This window comes from Notechis scutatus, chromosome 13 (assembly GCF_049901735.1).
Source record: "Notechis scutatus isolate UNSWTSFEM ecotype Mainland chromosome 13, rNotScu1.2, whole genome shotgun sequence".
Taxonomy (NCBI): domain Eukaryota; kingdom Metazoa; phylum Chordata; class Lepidosauria; order Squamata; family Elapidae; genus Notechis; species Notechis scutatus.
This window is the reverse complement of record NC_142021.1, coordinates 1115273-1138503: the sequence shown is the minus strand read 5'-3', so window position 1 is coordinate 1138503 and position 23231 is coordinate 1115273. Positions and strand designations below refer to the sequence as shown.

Below are 23231 nucleotides of genomic sequence, written 5' to 3'. Positions count from 1 at the left end.
CGGTGTGTGTGTTTTCAGCCTCTCCGTTCACTTACAGAAGTCTCTCTGGGTGGTTCTCATCCCTGGCAAATCCTGTTAAGATAATTCAGATGTGGTTCCCCCCTCCCTTCCTTAAAATAAACCGTTCAGAGGTGCTTCGCGGCTGGTTGTAGGACCTTTTTCATCCTCTTCTTTACTCTCAGGTGCTCCTGTTGGCCAAATCTGAAGAAAAGATGTTCTCTACCTCAGAGAAAAGATCAGGGCAGTCGCATCTCTTAGGCTAGGCAGAGCTGGGGTTTCTAGCGTTTAATAGCTGAATAGTGAAAAGATCAGGATACCTTTGATCTAGGTTTCTTAGCACGTCTTCCTTGTTGGGTCCGAAGGCTGAGCTGCTCAACCAGGTGCCAACGTGTTTGGAGAAAGAAAGAAAAATTGGAAGGAAGGAAGGAAGGGAAAGGGAACAACCAAAGACCACACGGATGCTGGCAGGAAAGGTCAGTTTTTAAAACTTTTTTTTATTTTTGTGATTATTTTTTTTTAGTTTTTATTTTATATTATCTACAAAGTAAGTTTTCCTCTTAACTTAAAAGTTAGACCGCTGCCCTGGGACAGCGGTTACTCTTTCCCCCTTCAAACATGATTTTTTTTTATAAATAATAAATCCATATCCATTTGACCATTAAATTTCTTTTCTACCCCTCCCCCCACAAAACCTCTTTTTTAAGTTTAGTTAGCGGTAAAAGGGATTTTTGTTTAGGGTCTTGATTTTTTTCGTAATTACTATTTGCTATTATTTTTTTTAGTGAGAACAGCAACGAGACTCTCTCCTCGTCCTTGTTCTCCTCTTAAGGAATCGGGAATCCAATTACTCTGAAGGGCCGTTTTAAAAAATAAATAGCTTTTCCTTTTTCTTTTTCTGCAAGCGAACTTGGGGGGGGGAGGGGCAGGGTGATTTTAGTTTCTTTGACACATGGAATCATCCCCCCCACCCACCCCCCGGGAAGGGACCGACTTGCGTTTTGACTCGGTCCAAAAGTTCTCCCACGGGAAAAGTTGGCAACGATCTTAGCCTTCCTACCGGATGCGACACACCTGGGCTCTTGGGTTGGTTTTTTTTTTGCTCGCCTTAAAAAATAAGTGAAATACTAAGGGTTTTTTTTTGTTTGTTTCGTTTCGCTTTTTTGTTTCTGTGCTTCCAAGTTGGATGAAGCAGAAGAAAGAAAAGAAAGGTATTTGGCCTTTTTTTTTTTTTAAAGAAAAAAAAACAAAAACAAAAAGAGGGATCCAGCCTCAGTTACTCCGGGTCAGCTTTACAACTGTTGTTGATGGTGAGTGGGAACTGGAAAGAGAGAGAGAAAATGGAATAAATAAGACATTTTGAAGAGCTAACTGGGAGGAACAACCTTTCCCAAAGCTCCTGCATTTGGTTTCCCCATTTAGCTTTGGGGCTCTGGAAAGACGGGTGGACTTCAACTCCCGGAATTGCTGGCTGGGGGGACTCTGGGAGTTGAAGCCCACCCACCTTCCAGAGCCCCAAAGGTGGAAGGAAAGTCTCCCTTGGTCAACGGAGGGCGTCTTCAGACCCTCTCCCAGCCAGATCCCCCTCCTCAACTCTTTGTCTAGGCACCACCGATGGAAATCCATCTCCCCAACCCCAAAAGGGCTCTTGGGCAACGATGCCCACAAGGCGCCCTATGCCAGGGGCACGTCCTAGACCCCCTTTTCGTGCCGTGATTCGGGCACTGGCAAAGCAGGGACCACCGTGGTGCCCACGAAAGCGGCCTCCCTCCCGCTCCCTCTCGTGTGGCTGGCGCAGGGCTCACCTGAAGGGTGTGTCATATAGGGGAAGTGAGTGGCGCTCGACACTGGAATGTGCTGCAGTGCGCTCTGGGCGATGGCCTGGTGCCCTCCGGGCGGCGGCTGCGTCGTCATGAGCATCACTGGAGCATGGGCAGATGGGTGGGAAGGAGCCATGCCGGACTGCACATGGGCCTGGGACAGAGGGTGAGGCCGTCAGAAGACCCCTCCTCCTCCTCCTCCTCCTCTGCCTGGGGCTCTCTGGGGCCACAATCTCCACCCCCCCCCAAGGGCTCCCCTTCTCTCTCCTGGGCTAGAGAGGAATCGCTGCCGTGACTCCTGGGGGGGGGCTGCTTCCTCCACAAGGGGCTTAATTCCCTCCGTGGGGCGGGGGGTGGTCCAGGATCTCAAACCCCCCCTCCCTCCTCGCCCCATAAGCAGCAGGCATAGAACGATGGGTGGAGTGGAGGAAGGAGAACGGAAAGCAGAATTTCGCCCCACAAACTCGGCTCTCCCCGCAAGTCAATCTAGGGGAAGGGGGTTTCAGGAAGCCATGATGGGAAAGCCAACAGCCCCAGGAAGGGAGGGTCTCCTCCGTTTCCTCCTGTCGGGCCCCAGTTTGTCCCAAGACCCTCAGTGCTGGGCCAAAGTCCTGAGACTCCACGCTGGGTGGGGCTGGCCGGCTGGCCGTGGGGAGAACAGACGGTGGGGCCCGGCCGGAGGAAGGTGGGTGGAATCCGCCCCTTCCCAACAGCAGCCGAGATGGGGACCCTGGAGCAGCCCTGGGCTACCTGGGGGACGTGGGCCATGTGGGGCGGGTTGGCGTAGGCCGGCTGGACGTGGGACGGGTGGATGGCGAAGACGGTCTGCTGGGCGGCCGGGAAGCTGCTCTGCGGAGACTGGGCGCTGGAGCCGGGCACCATGGAGGGAGGCGTTGGGGCCAGGCCGGTGTGGTAGAGGGCCGACTGCTGCTGGGCGCCGCTCAGGTGGAGGGCCTGGGCCGCCTGGTGCTGGTGGGCCTGCGGAGAGACAGGCGTCATGCAGGAGTCCTCGACTTAGGGCCAGAATGAGGGGCAGCGTGGTCGCTAAGCGAGCCACGCCCTTGTTTGACGACCAGAGTTGCTATGCGAATCACACGGTCGTTAAACAAATCTGGCTCCCCCTTCTCCCCCCACCCCCGGACATGCAACTGTCATACCCTTGTTTTCAAGCCCCTTGTAACTTTGGTCACTAAACGAGTGGAGGTCGTCAGTCGGGAACTACCTCTATTGGACGGTGTTTGGCCCCGCTGCCCGCTCCTATGGGGGGGCTCCCTGCCTGCCCCCCCCGCCCCCGGGAGGCTGCAGCCCAAGGAGAGTTTGGGGAGGGGGCTTCCCTCCCACCCCACACCCTCCCCGGGGGGAGGGGCACCACTTACCTGCACCGGGCTGGGGGCCGGGTGATTCCCGCCGTGCTGCGTCTGTTGCTGCCCCGTGGGGGTGGCCGACGGCTGCGGGTGGGGGCTGTGGGGATGCAGAGTGGCGCTGGGGTGGGCGTACTGCTGAGCGAGGAACCGGTGGAAACTGGGCGGAGGGAGAGAAAAAGACGGGTGGGAAAAGGCACACACACCCCCTCCCTTGCAGGCGGCCGATGGAAGGCGCCTCTGTCCCCCCCAACCTCCCAGCCTTTGGGGGAGTTGGCACCCCGCTTCATCCTAAAACAGGGGTCCTTCCAACTTGGCCAAGTTTTTAAGACTTCGTGGACTTCCACTCCCAGAATTCCTGAGCTAACCTGACTGGAGGAGGAGGAGGAATTCTGGGAGTTGGAAGTCCACGAAGTCTTAAATAAACTTGGCCAAGACCTAAAACATGATGGGGTCTTATCCCCACCCCCACCCTTGGTTGAACCACCCTCCCACTTCTTTTTGTCCATGGAGGGAGCTGAGGAGGGGGGGCTTCTCTGGCGAGGCTGCCAGTAGTCTTTAAAGGCTTTGCAGACCCCACCCCAAAGGGGTTGACTGCCCCACCCACCCCAATTCCTGGCCCTTCAAGCTCATGCTATTCCCTGAAATACCCTCCTGGTTTTCGTGGGGAGGGGTCCCCAATAGCTCAGTGTTTGTCAACCATGGGTGGCTTGAAGGTGGGTGGACTTCAACTCCCAGGAATCCCCCAGCCAGCTGGCTGGGGATTCCTGGGAGTTGAAGTCCACCCACCTTCAAGCCACCCATGGTTGACAAACACTGCTATTGGACCGAACTTAAATTCCAGTTTATCCCAAAGCCAAACTGCAAAATCCTTTCAGACCGACAGCTACAATTTGCAATAAAAATCTAGCAGGGAGAGAGAAACCTCCCGATGTAGCTGCCGGCCATCCTCCCCTTTCCTGCTTTGGGGAAGAAGAGAGTCCCCCAAAACTGACTGAAACACACAGGAGAAAACGGTCTGGATTTAACTTCCTGGTCTGCTAGACACCCCTGGGGGAGGCGGCATAGGGGCATAGGAAAGGCCTTAAGAGACCCCCGGCCTCTCCAAGCTGCACCTGCAGATATTGTTGCTTTGCAGGGGGCAGAAATATGACAGGGGCACACAGACACACACACACACACCCTGCAAAAAAAAAACAACCGATGCCTCGAGGAAGCAGTTTGGAGGCTTAATTCTGCACCAGGAGGAGAAGTGAAAAACCGAAGGTCAGCAAATAAAGGGGGGGAGAAAGCCAGAAAAGGAGCTTGCAAAAGCTCTGAGTAGCTACTCCGAGGTTGGGGGAGGAGGGGTGTGTGTGTGTGTGTGTGGGGGAGACGCCAGAAAGGCGAATTGTGCAATAGAGACCGGAGCCTTAACAAAACAGAGTGGAAAAGGAAGCAGCCCAGTTCAAACGGAGTTCTGCAGGCCGAAAATGAGCTTGGAGGAAGCCCTGACCACCATTCAGGAAGGAAGATGGCCAAACCCGGTTAGATGGTGGTGGTGGTGAATCAAGATCTTTGGGCCTTCTTTCCCAGCATAAATGGTCGGAGGTGGGGTGGTCAACTATAAGCCTGGCCCCTTTAAGATCTGCGGACTTCCAACTCCCAGAATTCCTGAGCCAGCGTGGGATTCTGGGAGTTGAAGTCCACGGGTCACACAAGAGCCGTCGTTCCCTGGTGCCCCGGATGGAGTACGACGGAAGGGAGAAGCGTGGAAAGGGGTTAGAATGCCAGGGCTGCCCGAGGGAAGAGGCGGCCAGCAGATGCTGGGGAGGGGAGGATAAGTTCCCCCTGAGGGGGGGTGTCATACCCCCCTCCATCCTGCCACATGGATTGACCATCCGGGTGGAATCCGAACCCACTTCTTTGGGACCCTCCACTGTGCCCCACACTTCCTCCCTCTCTGCTCCAGCCCCTATGGGTTAGGGTAGCGCGATCCACGCCGAGTCCTCTAAAGCAGGGGTCTCCAACCTTGGCAACTTTAAGACTTGGGGACTTCAACTCCTGGGAGTGACTTGCAGTCCCCAGTTCTGGCTGGGGAATTCTGGGAGTTGAAGTCCACAAGTCTTAAAGGGGCCCAAGGTTGGAGAACCCACGGCTCTTGGGGTAGAACTTGCCAAAGTCCCCGACACTGATCTCCACATAGCAAGCCTCTTTCCTCCTCCCACCCCAATCCCTGCCCTCTCCGGCCTCCACTTCTCCCCAACGTGACTGGAAATTCTGCACAAAAACCCCTGGAGCCCAGCAGGATTTGGGGCACTCCCCAAAGCCCAAAGGATGCTGCGGGGAAGGGAAAGGGATCGAGTAGAAACCTACTCTACCCTACACTCTACCCCTCTCCTATTCTACTCTGCTCTACTCCGTCCTATTCTACTCTCCTCTCCTTTCTCCTACTCTACTCTACCCACCCAAAGTAGCAAGATAGGCAGCAAATAGATCCATCAATAACAACACAACCATGAGAAGCACAGATTTTACGTAGGGAGCTCTTTTTTTTCCCCAGGGGACCCTGACAGTCGTTTTACCTGCATTTCTCTACCAAAGGTTCTTCCGACAGCTTCCTTCGCCATCTCTGGATATGCTACAAGTTTCACTACCCATCATCCTCCACCCCCCCCAAGAGGAAAAATAAACCTCCATGTGCCAAGTGAAGGTTTGGTGCAAAGGGAGGGAAGCGCGTCCGATTTTCCCCTTTTACCGACAACGATTCGTGCAATGTGTAACATCGAGGTTAGTACACAAACACATACACACACACACAAAAAAAAGATCCCCCAACTCACTGGCAAAGTAGAAGGAAGGGCCTGTCTCCTTGCTGTAGGGTATTTTGGGACATGCTGGATTTGAGAAATAAAAAGGGAAATTAGCCACATGCCACAAGATGAAAGCACCACTTCCGAGCTTCTGGAAAAGGTTTGAACAGTCAATTATCATGGGTGGTTGGTTTTTGTTTTTTTCATGCACAAACCAATGTGCAATTTTTAAACAAAAGTTAAAGTTTCCAACAAGATTATGATGGTCAGTCGGAGTTCACTACAATTAAGACGTTCATCATTAAAAGTCATTTCGCATACGATTAAGAGACAACGGGAGAAAAATCAAACAAGATTCAAACGTATTTCAAGCCCTTTGCAATCAAGAGGATGAAACACTTGATTATGATCCCAGCCCTCATTTCCCCCTTGGCCCAGTGGATCACAGTGGATTCCTGGCAGAGGGAGAAGAATCAACACATAGGAAACCACTCAAGCCGGAAGGAAAATCGGAATACAAGCCAGGCTCTTTGGAAGAAGCTCTGCTAGGAGCTCTAAAAGCTGCTGCTGCTGTTCACAGATTTAGTATCTCAATGGGGAACTGGAATAAAAGTCTCACAGCCAAAGGCATCGCTTCTTTTTGTAAAGTGTGACTTTTATGGGCCCGTGGAAGCAGCCTCCGTTCTCCGCTCCAGAGAAAGGAAGGAGGATCAACGCATTTCTTCGGCGCGTCAACGCATTTTGGGACGGAGGTCAGGAACATCCTCACATGTTAAGCTTTGCAGACAGGGAGGCTTGTTCAAGCAGTTGCTTCTCAAGCTTGTGCTGGCTGGGGAATTATGGGAGTTGGAGTCCCCCCGCCTTCAAGCGGCTAAGCTTGAAAAGCAACTGCGCATTTGAGATGCTGTTGTGCCCCCCAAAACTTACAACAACTTTGAGATTTTAACCAGGAATTTTCTCCGTTTCCAACAAGCTAAAGAGCGCCGTCCACACCGCCAGGATGGCACCCCCGTCGAGATGGCAACCTCCCAGTACCCTTAAAATACTGAATCCCCAAGAATACCCCCCACCAATGCCTTAGCTCCAGGGTTGCATCAAGCCCCCCCAAGGGGCCCTCGTGTCCAGGAAAAGCAGGCTGACTGAACCCTAAAAAGAGGCGGGGGGGGCCTGGGAAAACCTGGCTCGTAGCATTTTCACCGCCTGTAACAATTGGGGGGTTCAGGTGTTTCTGTTCCCCAACAGTGCAGGGTCTGTTCAAGGCCGGGTCAACAAGGCGGCTGGGTTTTCAGTGGGGAGAGTTTTAAGCCGAGACGGGCAGCCGATCAATAGGACAAATAAGAGAAAGAAAGTGCTTTGCCTAGAGAGGAGGATGGCTGGATTGGGTAGAGGGGGACCGGGCAGAGAAGGGTCTCGGGGGTCCTCCTAAGCAGGAGCATCCATGGCTTGGACCCTCTCGGCAAGGGGGGGGGGCTGCCTCGCTTGCAATGGACCTGCGGGGGGTCACAGGCATCTTGCAAGAAAAGTCAGACCTGCAGCAGCTCCCCCAAAACTTAAGAAGCAAAAACAAAACAACAACCCCCCCCGGCTCTCTGTAGAGAAGCTTCTAAGGGAAGGTCTAGGAACAGCCCCGGAGGCCCCCCCCCCACTCACACAACAGGAGCAACAGGAGCACCATTAAAAAAAAATGCTAAAATGACAGGAACCAAAGTTTGCTAATCGGAGGCGTCTCGTGACTCATCCAAGCCGCTTCGTCGGTCGAAATAGAAGGGTTTACTGAGGCAGGGAGTCGTTTATAAGGTGGGCTCCATCTCCCCGCCCCACCAGGCCTTCCTCCTGTCCTAAGAGCCGGCCTGAGGGAGTTTCCCACCCACCCACCCCCCACTTCCCGGGAGGCTCTGCTGCTGACAGGCCACCCTGAGCACAGAGGAGCTTCTGCTCACGGTGTGGCTGGAGGCAAACACAGGCCTATTCATGGCTGGAGAACCGGCCCGGCGCTTCCTGTCTGGGGAGGGGCCTGCAGGCTCGGCCGCCCAGCTGAAGCCGCCGAGAGGCAGGGATTGTTCCGTGTGTGTGTGTGTGTGTGTGTGTGTGTGTGTGTGTGTGTGTGTGTAGGATGGGAGGCACGAGCACCAAGGGAGACCCACTGCCTGGTGCCAGGAGAGAATAGCAACAGCAACAGCACTTATATACCGCTTTATAGTGCTTTACTTCCCTCTCTAAGCAGTTTATAGAGTCAGCCTCTTGACCCCCAACCATCTGGGTCTCCTCGTTTGACCCACCTCGGAAGGACGGAAGGCTGAGTCAACTTTAAGCTGGTCAGGATCAAACTGCTGACAGTGGGCAGAATAAGTCTGCAATGCTGCATTCCAACCACTGTGACACCAGGACTCTTCCTCCCTTTTCCTTCCTTCCTTCCTTCCTTCCTTCCTTCTTTCCTTTCCTTTCCTTTCCTTTCCTTTCCTTTCCTTTCCTTTCCTTCCTTCCTTCCCACCCACTTAGCTCTTAAGACTTATATACCTTGCAAACCCCAACCATCTGGGTCTCCTCATTTGACCCACCTCGGAAGGAGGGAAGGCTGAGTCGACCTTGAGCCTGGTGGGATTTGAACTGCCAAATTGTAGAAGCCTGATTTTGGGGGGTGGGGGTGGGGGGTGGTTTACCTGTGGCTGGAGAGGGGCCGGGAGTCCTGCTCCATCAGCCCGGAGGGTCTGCAAGGCCATTTCGGCCGGGGAGGGTCTGGGGTCTGCGTGGGAGGCGGCTGGGCCGGCAAATACCCTGAATACTCCAAAGATGGACCACCAGAGACTGAAACGGGGCCCACACAACTGGCCAGGCTTTAGAAGTGCACTTTATTCGTCAAAGCAACATCTCTTTTAACAGTGGTTCTGTTTTCCTGAACAAACTCAGAACACAAAGTGCCGGTTTTCTCCTCTCCTCAGATCCGCAAACGCCTGGTGGGTGGGTGGGTGGGTGGGTGAGGGGCATTAAAAGGGTTTTTTTTTCTTTTCTTTTCTTTGGCTTTTTGTTTTAAAAAAAAAGAAAGAATGCAAATCATGTCATCCTACCATACATCGCATGCGTCTGTTCGTGGGCCCCGTACTGGCTGGCAGGAGAAGAGACCAGGCCGGGTTGTGGGTGGCTGGCGGCGCCATCATCCGAGCGTTGCCCGGAATGACAGGGCTATAGACGTGGGGTGCTGTGGGGGAGAAGGAGAAGGAGAAGGAGAGAGAGGGGGGAAAGAAAAAGGAAAAGTAAGAGAGAAAAAGTGAGAGGAAAAGAAAGAGAAAGAAAAAATAAGAGAGAGAGAGAAAAGAGAGAGAAAAAAGAAAAGTAAGAGAGAGAAAGAGAGAGAGAGAAAGAGACAGGAAAAGAGAGGAAAAGAAGAAAAGTAAGAAAGAGAAAAAAAAGGAAAAGAAAGAGAAAGACAGAAGAAAAGAAAGGGAAAGGAAAAGTAAGAAAGGAAAAGAGAAAGGAAAAGGAAGGGAAAGAAAAAGTAAGGAAGAGACAGAGGAAAAGAGAGAGATCATGAGGGCCGGATACCCAGAGGAGGCTGCTGAAAGGGTTCTGCCCCCCCACCATGCAGGGGCCCACCGGGCAGCCTCTGAGTAGGACCCCTGCCCCACCTGAAGCCAGACCAGCCCCTCCCCCAGAGGATCCAGAAGCTGCCCAAACGCCCCCAAGAAGGTGACCCCCATAGCGATGAGGGAGGGGCCGCCAGGAGAATCTTTGGCCACCAGTAGCCATGCTGGGGGGGGTGGGGGGGTGGAGTTGCCCCTCCATCTGGAGGTCCGGGTTCTGCAGCGGGTGGGGGGCCTTGGGGGAGGGAGGGGCTCAAGCCCTACCTGAGACTGGTAGTGGGGCAGGTGCTGCACCAGAGGCTGGCTGGGGAACTGCTGAGGGCTGTAGGCGACGTACTGGGCCGAGTAGGCCGGCGGTGTGGCCACCATGGGGGCCCCGGCGGCCGAGGCTGGGTGCATCAGGGCGTTCTGCGGGTGGGGCTCTTGCCGCTGCTGAGGCATGTTGGCCACTGTGGGGGCAGAGAGAAGGGCACGTCCAGGGGGGCACCATCTTCGGCCGGCCCCCCCACCCTCCGTGCCTCGGCCCCCTCCCGCTGCCACCCAGCTGACCTTTCGGACCTCTGCATGCACCCCAAACACACACACACACACTCACACAGAGTGTTCTCCTCACCTTTACCTGTTCTGTAGGTCTTGGCCTGGTTGACCGGCATCGGGGTCATGGGGATCGGGTACAAAGGCTGGAAGGGAAGGCAGACGGCCGTCAAGAGGTCAAGCCAGGCCAGGGTTTCTCATGCGTGGGCCCTTTAAGACTCGTGGACTTCAACTCCCAGAATTCCTCAGCCGGCTGGGAAAAATCCTGGGAGTTGAAGTCCACGAGTCTTAAAGGGGCCACGCTTGGACCCCTCTCTCTGCTCTACCAAGGGCCCCTCCCTTGCCCTGTGTAAGGGGCTACCGGCTCTGGGCTGGCTCCCTCCAGGTGAGTTTCTGCCCCCCAAGACAGGGGTCCCAGGTGGGCCCGCCCCTTACCTGAACGCCCGGGCTGACAGGGACCGGGTACATCATGTTGGGGGCGAAGCAAACAGGCTGGGAGTAGACTGGAGCAGGTTGCTGGTGACCCACCATCGACGGGCTGGGCTGGGCTTGCGGACGGGGCGATGTTGGCGTGGTGGAAGGTTTGGGCTGTCAAAGACAGGAGGGGGGGCAGGACAGAGGTGACCCCTCCAGGAGCAACTCCTGTGGGGCCCCCCAAAACACCCCAGGTGGACGCAGAGCTCCGAGCTCCCCTTCTGGGAGTCAGCTGAGCAGCGTCACATTTCTGTTGGTCCATGTGGCTTCCCCAGTGGCTTTGCCGGCCAAACGGTTGCAAAAGGAGGGATCACTAGGACCGCCATAACTATGAGTCAGCTGCCAAGCGCCTGAATTTTGTTCCTTTGTCCCAAGTCACTTTTTTCAGCCCCGTTGCAACTTCGAACGGCCGCTAAATGAATTGTTATAAGGGCAGGACTCCCTTACTTCAGCTTTTATGGAACATGTGGACGTTGTTCCTCCACAGGCCAAGTTTGGAGGATTTGGGGGACCCCCAAGGGATGAGCTCCCTGCTTTGGAGGGGGGAAGGGGGCCCCTCTGGGCTCACCTGGGCGAAAGAGCGGGGGTTGAACTCCTTCGCGTGGGGATTCAGCGTGGACTTCCTGACTTGTCTGAGGGGACAAAAGACACAAACACACAGGTGCACAAAAGGGCAAGGAAGACCCACCGAGGGCTTGTTTCAGGAGGCTGCAGGCTGCGCGTGGGGAAGGAAGGAAGGAAGGAAGGAAGGAAGGAAGGAAGGAAGGAAGGAAGGAAGGAAGGAAGGAAGGAAGGAAGGAAGGAAGGAAGGAAGGGGATAGAAGGAAAGGAATGGATGGAAGGGAAGGAGAGGATGGAAGGAAGGAAGGAAGGAAGGAAGGAAGGAAGGGAAGGAAGGAAGGGAAGGGAAGGGAAGGGAAGGAAAGGAAGGGAGGGAAGGAAGGAAGGAAGGAAGGAAGGAAGGAAGGAAGGAAGGAAGGAAGGAAGGAAGGAAGGAAGGAAGGAAGAAAGAAAGAAAGAAAGAAAGAAAGAAAGAAAGAAAGAAAGAAAGAAAGAAAGAAAGAAAGAAAGAAAGAGGGAGGGAGGGAGGGAGGGAGGGAGGGAGGGAGGGAAGGAAGGAAGGAAGGAAGGAAGGAAGGAAGGAAAGGAAGGAAGGAAGGAAGGAAGGAAGGAAGGAAGGAAGGAAGGAAGGAAAGGAAGGAAGGAAGGAAGGAAGGAAGGAAGGAAGGAAGGAAGGAAAGGGAAGGAAAGGAATGGAAGGAAGGAAGGAAGGAAGGAAGGAAGGAAGGAAGGAAGGGGAGGAGAGGATGGATGGAAGGAAGGGAGACGATGGAAGGAAAGGAATGGATGGAAAGAAGGACAGAAGAGATGGCTGGAAGGAAGAAAGGGAAGGAAGGAAGGAAAGAAGGGAGGAAGGGAGGGCCTTGGCATAAAATGGCACATACAAAATAAACAGAATGAACATAGCAAAGAGAAAGGAGAACCGAATGAAGCCTTGGAGAGCGGAGGAATCTCTGGTCCACAAATGACAGGGCGCCCCCTGGTGGACAAACCAAGCACCCCCCGCTCTCCCAGCCTCCACCAACCTTCACAGTTGGGCAAAACAGAGCCCCCCTGCCCCCCGCAGCCAGAACCGAGCCCGGCTTGGCAGGGGCCTCCGTGCCCCCCACCCCCGCACCCGGGCGGCCCCGGCAGCCTCGCTACTCACTCGGTGGCGTCTTTCTTCTCCTCCTTGTCCTCCTTCTCCTGCTTGGCCCCGGGCCCAAGGTCTGGACGCCCTGGGACGTCACCTCCGGTCCGGCCTTCGGCTCCGCCAGGCTGCTGCTGGCAGGCAAGGCGCTGGGGGGCTGCTGGGGGGTTGCTCCCGCTGGCTGAGGGGCCCCCGCTGCCGCCCGGCTCGGCCGCCGAGTCTTTAGGGGTGGGGTCCACCTTCTCCTTGGGGGCCTCCCGGCCTTTTTCACCCTCTTCGGTTTTACTCAGCAGCTGCTCCACCATTTCGGGGTTAGAGCTCGATTGTAACTGGGGAGAGAGAAAAGCTATTTTTTTTGGAGAGGGGAAACGGATTTCCTAATCTAGGACTTACAGAGGAAGACCCTCGTCTGGGGGGAGGAGGAAAGGGGAGGGGCTGCCGCCAGGGTCCTTACCCTGAAGTCGTTCTTGAATTTCTTCAAATCGTCGATCTGTTTTCTGTGTTCTAGAACAGCCGGAGAAACTCCTGTTGGGGGGAAAGGGGCGCGTTATCCCCCCCCCGGCTACGCCCCAATTTCGTTCACGCGGCCGTGGGGAGGGGGGCAACGGTTGGTCGTTTTTTTTCCCCCAGCTGCCTCCTAACTCGAAATGGCTGTAAGGGGAAGGACCCCCTGCACTGACCCTCCCCCCAAATTATTCCCCCAATACTGAGACTTTCCCCAAACGCCGACAGGTACGTTTCCTCTCCCCGCGCTGAAAATGCCCGCGGAGGTGCCCCTCATCTACAGGTTGCCCCCACCACAGCCTACCATGGTGCCCTTTTCAAGGTCCAGGATTATGGGCCTTAAATGGCAGCATCGATAAAGAGAATATTGGTGGGGTCCTTGGTGCCGAGCTGGGGGTTTTCTTGGGAGACGTTGCATGACCCAACTAGGCAACCTCATCAGTGCCAGTAGGGAGTGTGGGGTTTGCTACACCCCCTTGCGCTGATGCTGTTCCCTAGTTGGGTCATGAAAGGCCTGCAAGGAAACGGCCAAGCTCCGAGAGCCTCCAGCACCCCACAAGCCTCGGCGTGTTTTGCAAGAGGGCCCTCCCATCCATCCATCCCACCCCGACGACTTTCAGGCCAGGCCTTACCTTTGCCTTCCGGCTTGCTAAAATGGGGAGAAGCTTCGCTGGGCTTGAGATGCTCCTTGGCTGCAGCCGGGGAGGAGCCGCCCTGCCTCTGCTCATAGAGCCGGCCGTCTTTTGCTAGGGAGGAAAACCGGGGGTCACCTCAGCTGTGCAAGCCAAACGCCCGGCTGGGTTTCCCACAGGCAGCACACTCGGACAAGGGGCGGCGGGCAGGCAGGAGAGCCGAAGGTTGCCGGGCCACTTAAAAGGCCGCCCAGCCAAACCCGACGGACAGAAGGGAATAGTGTAGCTCAGGGTTGAAACGAGGGGTCCTTGGGGGGTCTCTGAGCTTGGGGGGGGTTTCTTGCAGGCCTTTCACGATCCAACTAGGGAACATCCTAAGAGCCTCAGTGGTGAGAGCGGGGTCCTTCTGCTGCCTGCCGGCTGCCTGAAATTTGGCAGATCGAATCTCACCAGGCTCAAGGTTGACTCATCCTTTTGTCCTTCTGAGGTGGGTAAACTGAGGAGATTGTTGGGGGGCAAGAGGCTGACTCTGGAAACCTCAGAGAGGCAGGTAAAGCACCGCAAAGCCGTAATATAAGTCTGTGTACTGTTGCTGTTGCTTTGCCCTTCCTTCCTTCCTTCCTTCCTTCCTTCCTTCCTCCCTCCCTCCCTCTTCCCTTCCTTCTTTCTCAAGATTGTTGGGGCCAAGAGATTGACTTTGTAAACCGCTTAGAGAGGGTGGTAAAGCAATGTAAAGTGGCATACAAATCTAAGTGCTATTGCTATCATCCGTGCAAGGGAATGCAGCAAACTCCACATTGTACCAATGATGTTACCCAACTGGGTCATGAAACGTCTGCATAAGGCAGCCACTAAGCTCAGGAAGCACCAAGAACCCATCAGTCCTACTTCTCCTTTTCTTCTTCTTTTTCTCCGTAAACCAACCTCCCTTCTAGCACTGATGATGTTCCCTAGTTGGGCCATGAAACGTCTATGCAAGAAAAGCGCCCAAGCTCAGAGAGCACCCAGGACCCCAAACAAACAAACTTTCCCTCCCTCTCGTTGCTACTCGAGAGGAAAAAGGTGGCACTCCAGGCCCAGAGACGAAATATCGGCCCAAACGCTAAGCCTCCCCCAGAAAAACCAGTCGACGCACGTCACGCCTTAACGCCCAAACCGGTTTCTTCCTGCATTAGATCCTCGTCTGAGCCGGGCTCAGCCCTGCGGGAGGCTGGAAAGCCAGCCGGGGTCCTTTTACCTTCGGCAGATGGGGTGCTTGCCCTGTTGGTGGCAGGACTGGCGGGGGTGGGCGAAGCCACTGGCACCGGGGCGGCTGCAAATTCGGCTGGGATCGAGCCAGCTTGGGGGGAGGACAAGGCCGGGCCAGAAGGGAGCCCTCCCCCGCTGCTCTGCCTTGGAGACCGGGGTCTGTGCGCCTTGGGGGACGACCTGGTGACTAGAAAGAGAGGACAGGATAGATTGTTACGGGGTTCCCCAGCTCTTCAGAGGCAAACCTCCCACTGGGATCTAGACCAACCTTGCAACTTTAAGACTTGTGGACTTCAACTCCCAGAATCCCCCCAGCCAGCAACGCTTGCTAGCTGGGGAATTTTGGGAGTTGAAGTCCGTGAGTCTTAAAGTTGCCAAGCATGGCCAGCCTTGATCTAGGCAGAGATATCAAACTGGCAGCATGGGGCATCAATGCCCCACCATCATCTGCTGACCAGGGACTTCCTATGACATGCGTGATGCCGCAACTGGTATTTCTGGTCACGCGTGTTTGTGGACAGCCTGCGATTCAACCTGGCCCTCTTAGTGGGTCCAGCATCCCCAGCCAGCCTGCCCCCAAAGGATTCTTTGTTACAAGGTGTGTGAGAGTGTGTGCACGCTGTGTTCAGGGTCGTGTGTGCCTGGTGTACTCTGTCCCCAAAATGGACCACGGGCAAGGAGGCCGGTCTGTAAATTCAGGGACGTTTTCGACCCCGAGGTTGGGAGCAGGAACATTCCCACCGTGAGCCAAGCTTCAACTTACCCCCCATGACCACCGAGGACCACGTCCCACCTGAAGAGCCGCCTCGGGCCGAGGAGGAAGAGGAGGAGGACGAGGAGGAGGAGCTGGCTTCACCGGGCACGTTGTGGGAGACGAATTCTAAGCCGCTGGAGATGACGCCTCTCCCCGCTGGGACTCGGTGGCCTCGCGGGTGCCTCTGTGCCTTGGGAGACATCCGGGGGGGTCCTGGAAAAAGCCACACAAGCCCCAAATCGTGAACACCAGGCAAAAGGCCCCTTGACCCTCAGCTAGAGTCCACCAACTGCCTTTCAGCCACACGGCCATGCAGGTAATGCTTCACTTACGACCATTCGTTTAGTGAACGTTCGAAGTTACGGCACCCCTGGAAAAAGTAACTTATGACCGTTTCCCCACACTTACGACTGTCTCAGCATCCCTAAGAGCATGTGAGCAACGTTTGGGTGCTTGGCTTCCAACAAGTGAATTCAACGGGGGAAGCCAGATTGGCTTACAGCCGAAGGGAAAAAGGAGGTAAAATCAGGCACGATGCACTCAAAGTCGCATTGCGACAGAAGTTCCAGTAGCCAAATGCGGTCGTAAGTCAAGGACTACGTACAGGGGGCTTGATCAGATTTAAGGCAAGCGTCTTCCTCCCTTGCAATTCTTTGGGGCTTTGCAAAACGCATTTATGCAATGGGGTCTCTCTTCCAGAAAGTCCAGTTTCAATTGTTTTCCTCTGTGCTTTTTTTTTTTTTTTTTAAATAACTCCCCGCAACGAAGGCGATCTCTAATATTTTTTTTTCCACAGGATTTCTGCATGGCCATCAGAGGCTGATCCTACCCATCAGCAGGGCCAATCGATCCCCTGCTCCTTTTCAAAGCGTAAATTTAGCTGCCTTTTGGTTCTCTGAATTTGGCTGCCCCGGCTGAAACCTTTCGCCAACGACACATTGCAAAAATCATTCAACTCAGCCACACAGACTTTTTAGAAATCACAACTTTAAAGGGAACGCAGAGACCCCACGAGATTCTACCTAATTTTGTCTGTTCTCCCAGAAAACCCATATGCTCTTCCACGGGGATTTGCAGGGGTTAAAATTTGAAAGGGGCCGTTTCTGATGGAATGTGCAAATAGGGAAGGAGGAAAACTTTGCGTCAAAAAGGGTGGAGGAGCCAAAGGTCACTTTGTGAGGACAGAGAGAGAGAGAGAGAGAGACCATATCATCACCTGGGGTGGGGCAGAAACTTACACATCCAAGTCCTCAAATCTTCTGACCTACAATCTCCCCACCCCACCAACCTCCCTCTTAACAAGTGTATTTATTTGATCTCAAAAGCCTTCTAGCCTGCCTTCTGGAAGAAAATTCATACTTCATCATTAAGAGGAAACAAACTGGGTTTTCAATTTAACCCGGTTTCTCAACCTTGGCCACTTTTAAGATGAGTGGACTTCAAGTCCCCAGCCATTGGTCGAGGTTGAGACATGAGTTGAACCACCCATCTGAATGGACCATCCTTTCTGGTTCAAAGGCAACGGGAGCCCAGGTGGCGGCTCCTTAGGGCAATGGTCCACCCGACGTTTGACCCCGTTAAGAAGGGATTGGGGAAGCCGTGAGACCTGGGAGCCACCATCACACCAACGCAGCTCTTATATCTACATGGGCTTATATCTCAAGGGCCAACTCATTCCAGGCTCTTTGGGGCGAGAAGCACCAACCAACCAAGCAGGACGCCACTGGGTCTTCTTCTCCTTCTCCGGCTCCCCTCTGACCCGCCACTCGTGGGAAAAGGGGAAGGACAAGTAAAACACAAAGAACAGAACGACGCAAACTCATGAACAAACAAAAAGAAAACTTTTTTGCGGCATTGGTACCTTCTGAAGACATGCGTTTAGGCAGAGTAGAGACGGGAGCTGGCGAGCCATGGTCAGAGGGGTGAGGCGGGGGCCTGGAGGGCCGCGAGGGGGGCCTGGAGGGCGGCCTTGTAGGGGTGGCTGCCCGTGGTGGAAGAGAGGTGGGAGCTGACTGGTAGCGAGGAGGGCGAGAGGAAGGAGATGGGCAAGGCGATGGCCAGGGAACACCTGACAGAACAAATGATATGAAGAAGGAAAAGCATAAAAACGAAAGCAAAATAAAAATCATGGGAGGGGGGAACGGGGTGGGGGTGGGTGGGGGGTGAGGGGGAAAGTAAAGGTGACCAAAATGACTTCTCATCAGATCCTTTTGAGCCCCCTGGGGATTTCTGCACACTCAGACTAAACTCGGGGAAGGTTGTTTGGAGCAGGGAGGGGGGGTCTCCACTTTAAGCCTGGAGGACTCCAACTCCCAGAATTCCCCAGCCAGAGTATTTCTCAGCCTTTGGCTGGGGGGGATTCTGGGAGTTGAAGTCCGCATTATCGTTTAAGTAGCCAAAGTCGAGGAACGCTGATTTGGAGCAGGGGGTCTCCAACCTTGGCCACTTTAAAGCTTGGGGGAGTGGGGGAGGGACACTTCAACTCCCCAGAATTGGGGTCCCACCAATCCAACTTAGGGAAGGCGCCACAAAGTCTAGATCAGCCCTCTTGGCCCCGTCCTCTGGAGTCCACTTCCTCATCTGAAGTTCTGGAGATGATCCCACGGGGACGACGACACCAAGCGCTTTGCTCCCGTGGATTGGACGGTGGAGGTAGAAGCAAGCCGTTCGCAGGGGGGTGCTTGAAATAGTGGATCTAGGTCCCCCGTCAGTGGAAGTCCCCCATTCCCCAATCACGGTGACGTTGTTGACTCATCCTGGAACTCTTCCAATAATGCTCCCAACTCTAAGCACACTCCTGATTGTCCAGCAGAAAGTCCTCTACAGCAGGGGTCTCCAAACTTGAGCCCTTGAAGCCTGCGGACTTCGACTCCCAGAATTCCCCAGCCAGCTTTGCTGGCTGGGGAATTCTGGGAGTCGAAGTCCGCCAGGCTTCAAGGGCTCAAGGTTGGAGACCCCTGCTCTACGGGGCAGGACGGTCAAAGCCCAACTAGCTTCCTCCTGAAATCTGCAGGATCTCCATCATCTTCTCCATCACCCACTAGTCCCCAAAGGCTACTGGGGTGGGTCCAGGTTGTGCGAAGGGTTACAGCAAGTCCTCAGCGCGGCAGGCTGCAAAATCTTCGGAGGCTTCACAAATGCAAGAGAACTCCGGAGGGGAAGAGTGGTTGGGTCGAGCGAGGGACTTCCGCCTCCACTTACCTGCAACGTTGCCCCGCCTAGCTCCTCCTCCTCCTCCCTACCCTCGATTTGAGAGCGTTCTTGGCTTCCGGAAAATGGTATGTATTCTGCAACAGGCCCCCAGGCCTCGCCCCGTCAGGACGTTAGCGCAAAGGGACGGTGCCTTAATATTTCAGAGAGGAAGATCTGGAACGGTTGAGCTACGGAGAAGAACTTGAAGACGGGCGGGCTTCAATTCCCAGAATTCCCCAGCCAGGGTATAGCAGGCTGAGGAATTCTGGGAATTGAAGTCCACCCACCTGAGGTTGCCCAAGAGGGAGAGGCACTGCTCTACAATCCAGCCTCTGTTCCTCTGTTCTTCAACTTTAGGCTCCCTTTCAGCCAAGGGGCTCAGCTACGCCTACCGGGACCCCACGGTGGCCGCTCTTCCCAAAGGCTGGGCTGGAGGCCCCCCGGGAATACTTGCCTCCGTTCACAATTCTCTGGTCAGGGCCCGAGTTGAGGCTGTAGTCGGACGAGTGAGAGCCCCCGGGTCTGGACATGGAAGGGCCCGATCCAGACGGGCCAGCCCTTGGCGAGTTCTGCCTTCCGGCCCCCCAAGGAAGGGCCTCTCGATTCCGCTGGCTGGGGGGGATGTACTTGTTCTCCCTGGAAGGAAGGGCCATTTAACACAGACGATAGGTAGGTAGGTAGGTAGGTAGGTAGGTAGGTAGGTAGGTAGGGAGGAAGGAAGGAAGGAAGGAAGGAAGGAAGGAAGGAAGGAAGGAAGGAAGGAAGGAAGGAAGGAAGATGGACGAGTGGATGGACAGAAGGAAGAGAGAGGAGAAAAAGAGAGGATAGATGGATGGAAAGATGAGAATGAAGGAGAGGATGGAAGGAAGAAATGGAGGGAGGGAGGAAGGAGGGTGGATGGACAGAAGGAAGGAATGGGAAAAAGGAGAGGATAGATAGATGGACGGATGAGAAGGAAGGAGAGAATGGAAGGAAGAAATGGAGGGAGGGGAGGGGGAAGGAAGGAAGGAAGGAAGGAAGGAAGGAAGGAAGGAAGGAAGGAAGGAGGATGGACGGGTGGATGGACAGAAGGAAGAGAGAGGAGAAAAGAGAGGATAGATGGATGGAAAGATGAGAATGAAGGAGAGGATGGAAGGAAGAAATGGAGGGAGGAAGGAAGGAGGGTGGATGGACAGAAGGAAGGAATGGGAAAAAGGAGAGGATAGATAGATGGACGGATGAGAAGGAAGGAGAGAATGGAAGGAAGAAATGGAGGGAGGGAGGGGGGAAGGAAGGAAGGAAGGAAGGAGGATGGACGGGTGGATGGACAGAAGGAAGAGATAGGAGAAAAGAGAGGATAGATGGATGGAAAGATGAGAATGAAGGAGAGGAAGGAAGGAAGAAATGGAGGGAGGAAGGAAGGAGGGTGGATGGACAGAAGGAAGGAATGGGAAAAAGGAGAGGATAGATAGATGGAAGGATGAGAATGAAGGAGAGAATGGAAGGAAGAAATGGAGGGGGGAAGGAAGGAAGGAAGGAAGGAAGGAAGGAAGGAAGGAAGGAAGGAAGGAAGGAAGGAAGGAAGGAAGGAAGGAAGGAAGGAAGGAATTCCCCGCCATCCCACTTTCCCCATCACTCTACCTGGGGGCTGCCAGGGACCCTTCTCGCTCGGAAGCATTTCGCTGAACCGCGGTGTATTTTTCTTCTTCGGACCGGTCATCATTCTCCAAAGCGGCCCGAGCCTTGTACTGGGCGCTGGATTCGATTTCTTCTGCTAATTGGGCTGCTCTTGCTTCCCGTTTTAAATAATCTTCAGAATTATCTCTTTCCAGGGGTACCCTAAAACCAGGGGGAGAGATAAGGGGATCCATCTGTGATCCAGAATATGCCCAAGGAAAGAAATATACATATACATACACGTACGCATTCACACATGTATCTCTCTGCGTGTGTGTGTATGTATGTATGTGTGTGTGTGTGTGTGTATGTACACACACACACACACACACACAATCTCCATGGATTATACGTTAGGATAAAATTCTGAGGAATTTGTGGATGGACAGCACAAGAAAAACAATGGTTTATTTAGGCCAGCATTCCTCAACTTTAAGCCACTTTACAGCCTCAGTGGCGCAGTGGTTGGAGTGCAGTTCTGCAGGGCTCCTTCTGCTGCCTGCTGGCTGCCTGCAATTTGGCAGATCGAATCTCACCAGGCTCAAGGTTGACTCAGCCTTCCATCCCTCCGAGGTGGGTCAAATGAGGACCCAGGATTGAACTCCTGGTTGTAAAGCACTGCAAACTGGTATGTAAGTCTTAAGGGCTGTTGCTATTTAAGAGGGGTGGACTTCAACTTCCAGCATGGGAATTGAAGTCCGTCCCTCTTCAAATGGCTGGTCTAGGCCAAACCCTTGATTCAGCCCCGTTAAAAATGTGCAAGCGAAGGCCACGTACGTATAGGAAGCCAAGCTGCTGTCGTACGTCGACACCACCCCGTAGTTTTCTTCGTTGTAGCGAAACATGTCATTGGGATCCCATCCATTGGACTAGAAGGCGAAAAGAAAGAGGGAGGTCCGAGTGTTAAAATGACACAGGGGTACAGAAATAATCTTTCCCGCATTTAAAATCCCAAATCTTGCACAGTGGGGTTTTCGGTCCTTTTTCATCCAGGGCTTCTACTGCGGAGCCAGGCGTGGGAAGACCCAGATGCCCCTCTGACTTGGATTAAATTAAATTGTTTTGGGTTTTTCCCCCCCCTTCCTGGTGGCCCAAAGGAATTCTTGTGGTTTACAAGCTGCAAAGGTTTTGTGGGCCTGGGGCTGCGGAAACGGGTGGCAGACGTAAATTTATTTATTGTGTAGCAAAACGCTAACCAGAAAATCCCTTTCATTCAGCTTTATAGAAGAGGGGGGGGGGTGGCAATCTCTTTTTGAAGCAGGAGGAAAGACGTTTTTACTCTTGGAAACAAGCAGTTTAATCCAGGGGTCTCCAGCCGTGGCCACTTTAAGACTTGTGGACTTCAACTCCCAGAATTCCTCAGCCAGCTTTGCTGGGAGTTGAAGTCTTAAAGTGGCCACGGTTGGAGACCCCCTGATCTACACGGTTCCCAAACCAACCAGCTCTTGGTTTGTAGACTCCTTGCCTCAATTTCCTTATAAAACGCTACATAAAATGTAACGATGGAAACCTCTCCAAAGCAGAGACACCCTTCAGCAACAGAGCCAAGGCTCAGCTGACGCCCCTCCCCAAATACACGTAGCCCACTGGTTCGAATAAACAGTACCATGGGATGGAGGAGTCCCTACCCAGAAGAGTAAATACTGTAGGATTTGAAGACGAACGGAATAAAATTCAGGTTTAGACCTAGGAGGAGAGGGGAAATTTTGGATCAAAGCTCCTGGATTAATTCCTTTGGGACTCTGGGACTTTCCTGCTCCGTTAAGATGAAATTCCCCAAACTTTAGAAGTTCTTTAACAGCCCGAAGGATTTAAAAAGCCCCTTTTCCAAACAGACTCCACACCATCTCCACAAACTCTGTGCATTGTGCATTTTTGTAATTTTGTACTCTTCCATTTATATAGTTTTATGTTTTAATATAGTAAGCTGCCCAGAGTCACCCTCTGGTAAGATCAGTGACCAATAATTTTGATAGATATATAGGTAGGTAGGTAGGTAGGGAGGGAGGTAGGTAGGTAGGTAGATATAAATAGATAGATGGATAGAAGAAAGAAAGAAAGAAAGAAAGAAAGAAAGAAAGAAAGAAAGAAAGAAAGAAAGAAAGAAAGAAAGAAAGAAAGAAAGAAAGATGAGAGAAGGAGGGAAGGAGGGAGGAAGGAAGGAAGGAAAGAAAGAAAGAAAGAAAGAAAGAAAGAAAGAAAGAAAGAAAGAAAGAAAGAAAGAAAGAAAGAAAGAAAGAAAAGAAAGGAAGGAAGATGAGAAGAAGGAGGGAAGGAAGGAAGGAAGGAAAAGAAAGAAAGAAAGAAAGAAAGAAAGAAAGAAAGAAAGAAAGAAAGAAAGAAAGAAAGAAAGAAAGAAAGAAAGAAAGAAAGATGAGAGAAGGAGGGAAGGAAGGAAAAGAAAGAAAGAAAGAAAGAAAGAGAAAGAAAAAGAAAGAAAAGAAAGGAAGGAAGATGAGAGAAAGAGGGAAGGAAGGAAGGAAAAGAAAGAAAAAGAAAGAAAAAGGAAAGAAGGAAGAGAAAGAAAGAAAGGAAGGAAGGAAGGAAGGAAGGAAGGAAGGAAGGAAGGAGGGGATAGAAGGGGAGACAGTCATCGGAAGCAATTCTCTTTCTGAGATCAGGGTGTAACCCCACCCCACCCCGAGACCCCCACCCCCACCCCGGAGCTCAAGAGATGCTTACAACATCCGTCTCTAAGGCTTCCAGGTCATCGGCAGTGGCGCCTTCTCCTCCGTCCCAAGGCTCCAGGTCCTTCTCCTTGTGCTCACCATTCACTTTCGCACTGATGGCAGAATCCGTGAAGGCATCTGAGACGGAAGGAAAACGTCATCGCCTTTGGGGGTGGGGTGGCACATTCTACCTTTTTTTGCAAGTCACGGCTAAAGGGGGCCCCCTGTGGATCCCACCCAGGCTGAGTCAGAAGCAAAACCCTCTTCAAATCCAGTAGAAGAAAGAAAGAAAGGAAGCACCGCCTAGAACAGAGGTTAGCACCCTGGCTG

At 53.4% G+C, this 23231-nt stretch overlaps 1 protein-coding gene across 1 annotated transcript in view; it reads right to left on the bottom strand.

The window, feature by feature from the left end:
• Positions 1-474: 474 nt before the first annotated feature.
• ATXN2 (ataxin 2) overlaps positions 475-23231 on the bottom strand; it is a 37274-nt gene continuing 14517 nt past the window's right edge. The window contains 24 exon segments of the mRNA XM_087942909.1: positions 475-1318; positions 1803-1971; positions 2568-2795; positions 3194-3327; positions 3330-3338; positions 6001-6054; positions 9036-9110; positions 9113-9168; positions 9814-9997; positions 10162-10228; positions 10518-10670; positions 11125-11188; positions 12265-12322; positions 12325-12406; positions 12408-12575; positions 12701-12771; positions 13383-13496; positions 14620-14817; positions 15394-15597; positions 17246-17452; positions 19031-19212; positions 20197-20394; positions 21010-21101; positions 22915-23039. Of these exon segments, the coding sequence (XP_087799035.1) occupies positions 1290-1318; positions 1803-1971; positions 2568-2795; positions 3194-3327; positions 3330-3338; positions 6001-6054; positions 9036-9110; positions 9113-9168; positions 9814-9997; positions 10162-10228; positions 10518-10670; positions 11125-11188; positions 12265-12322; positions 12325-12406; positions 12408-12575; positions 12701-12771; positions 13383-13496; positions 14620-14817; positions 15394-15597; positions 17246-17452; positions 19031-19212; positions 20197-20394; positions 21010-21101; positions 22915-23039 (2921 nt within the window). The 3' untranslated portion in view covers positions 475-1289.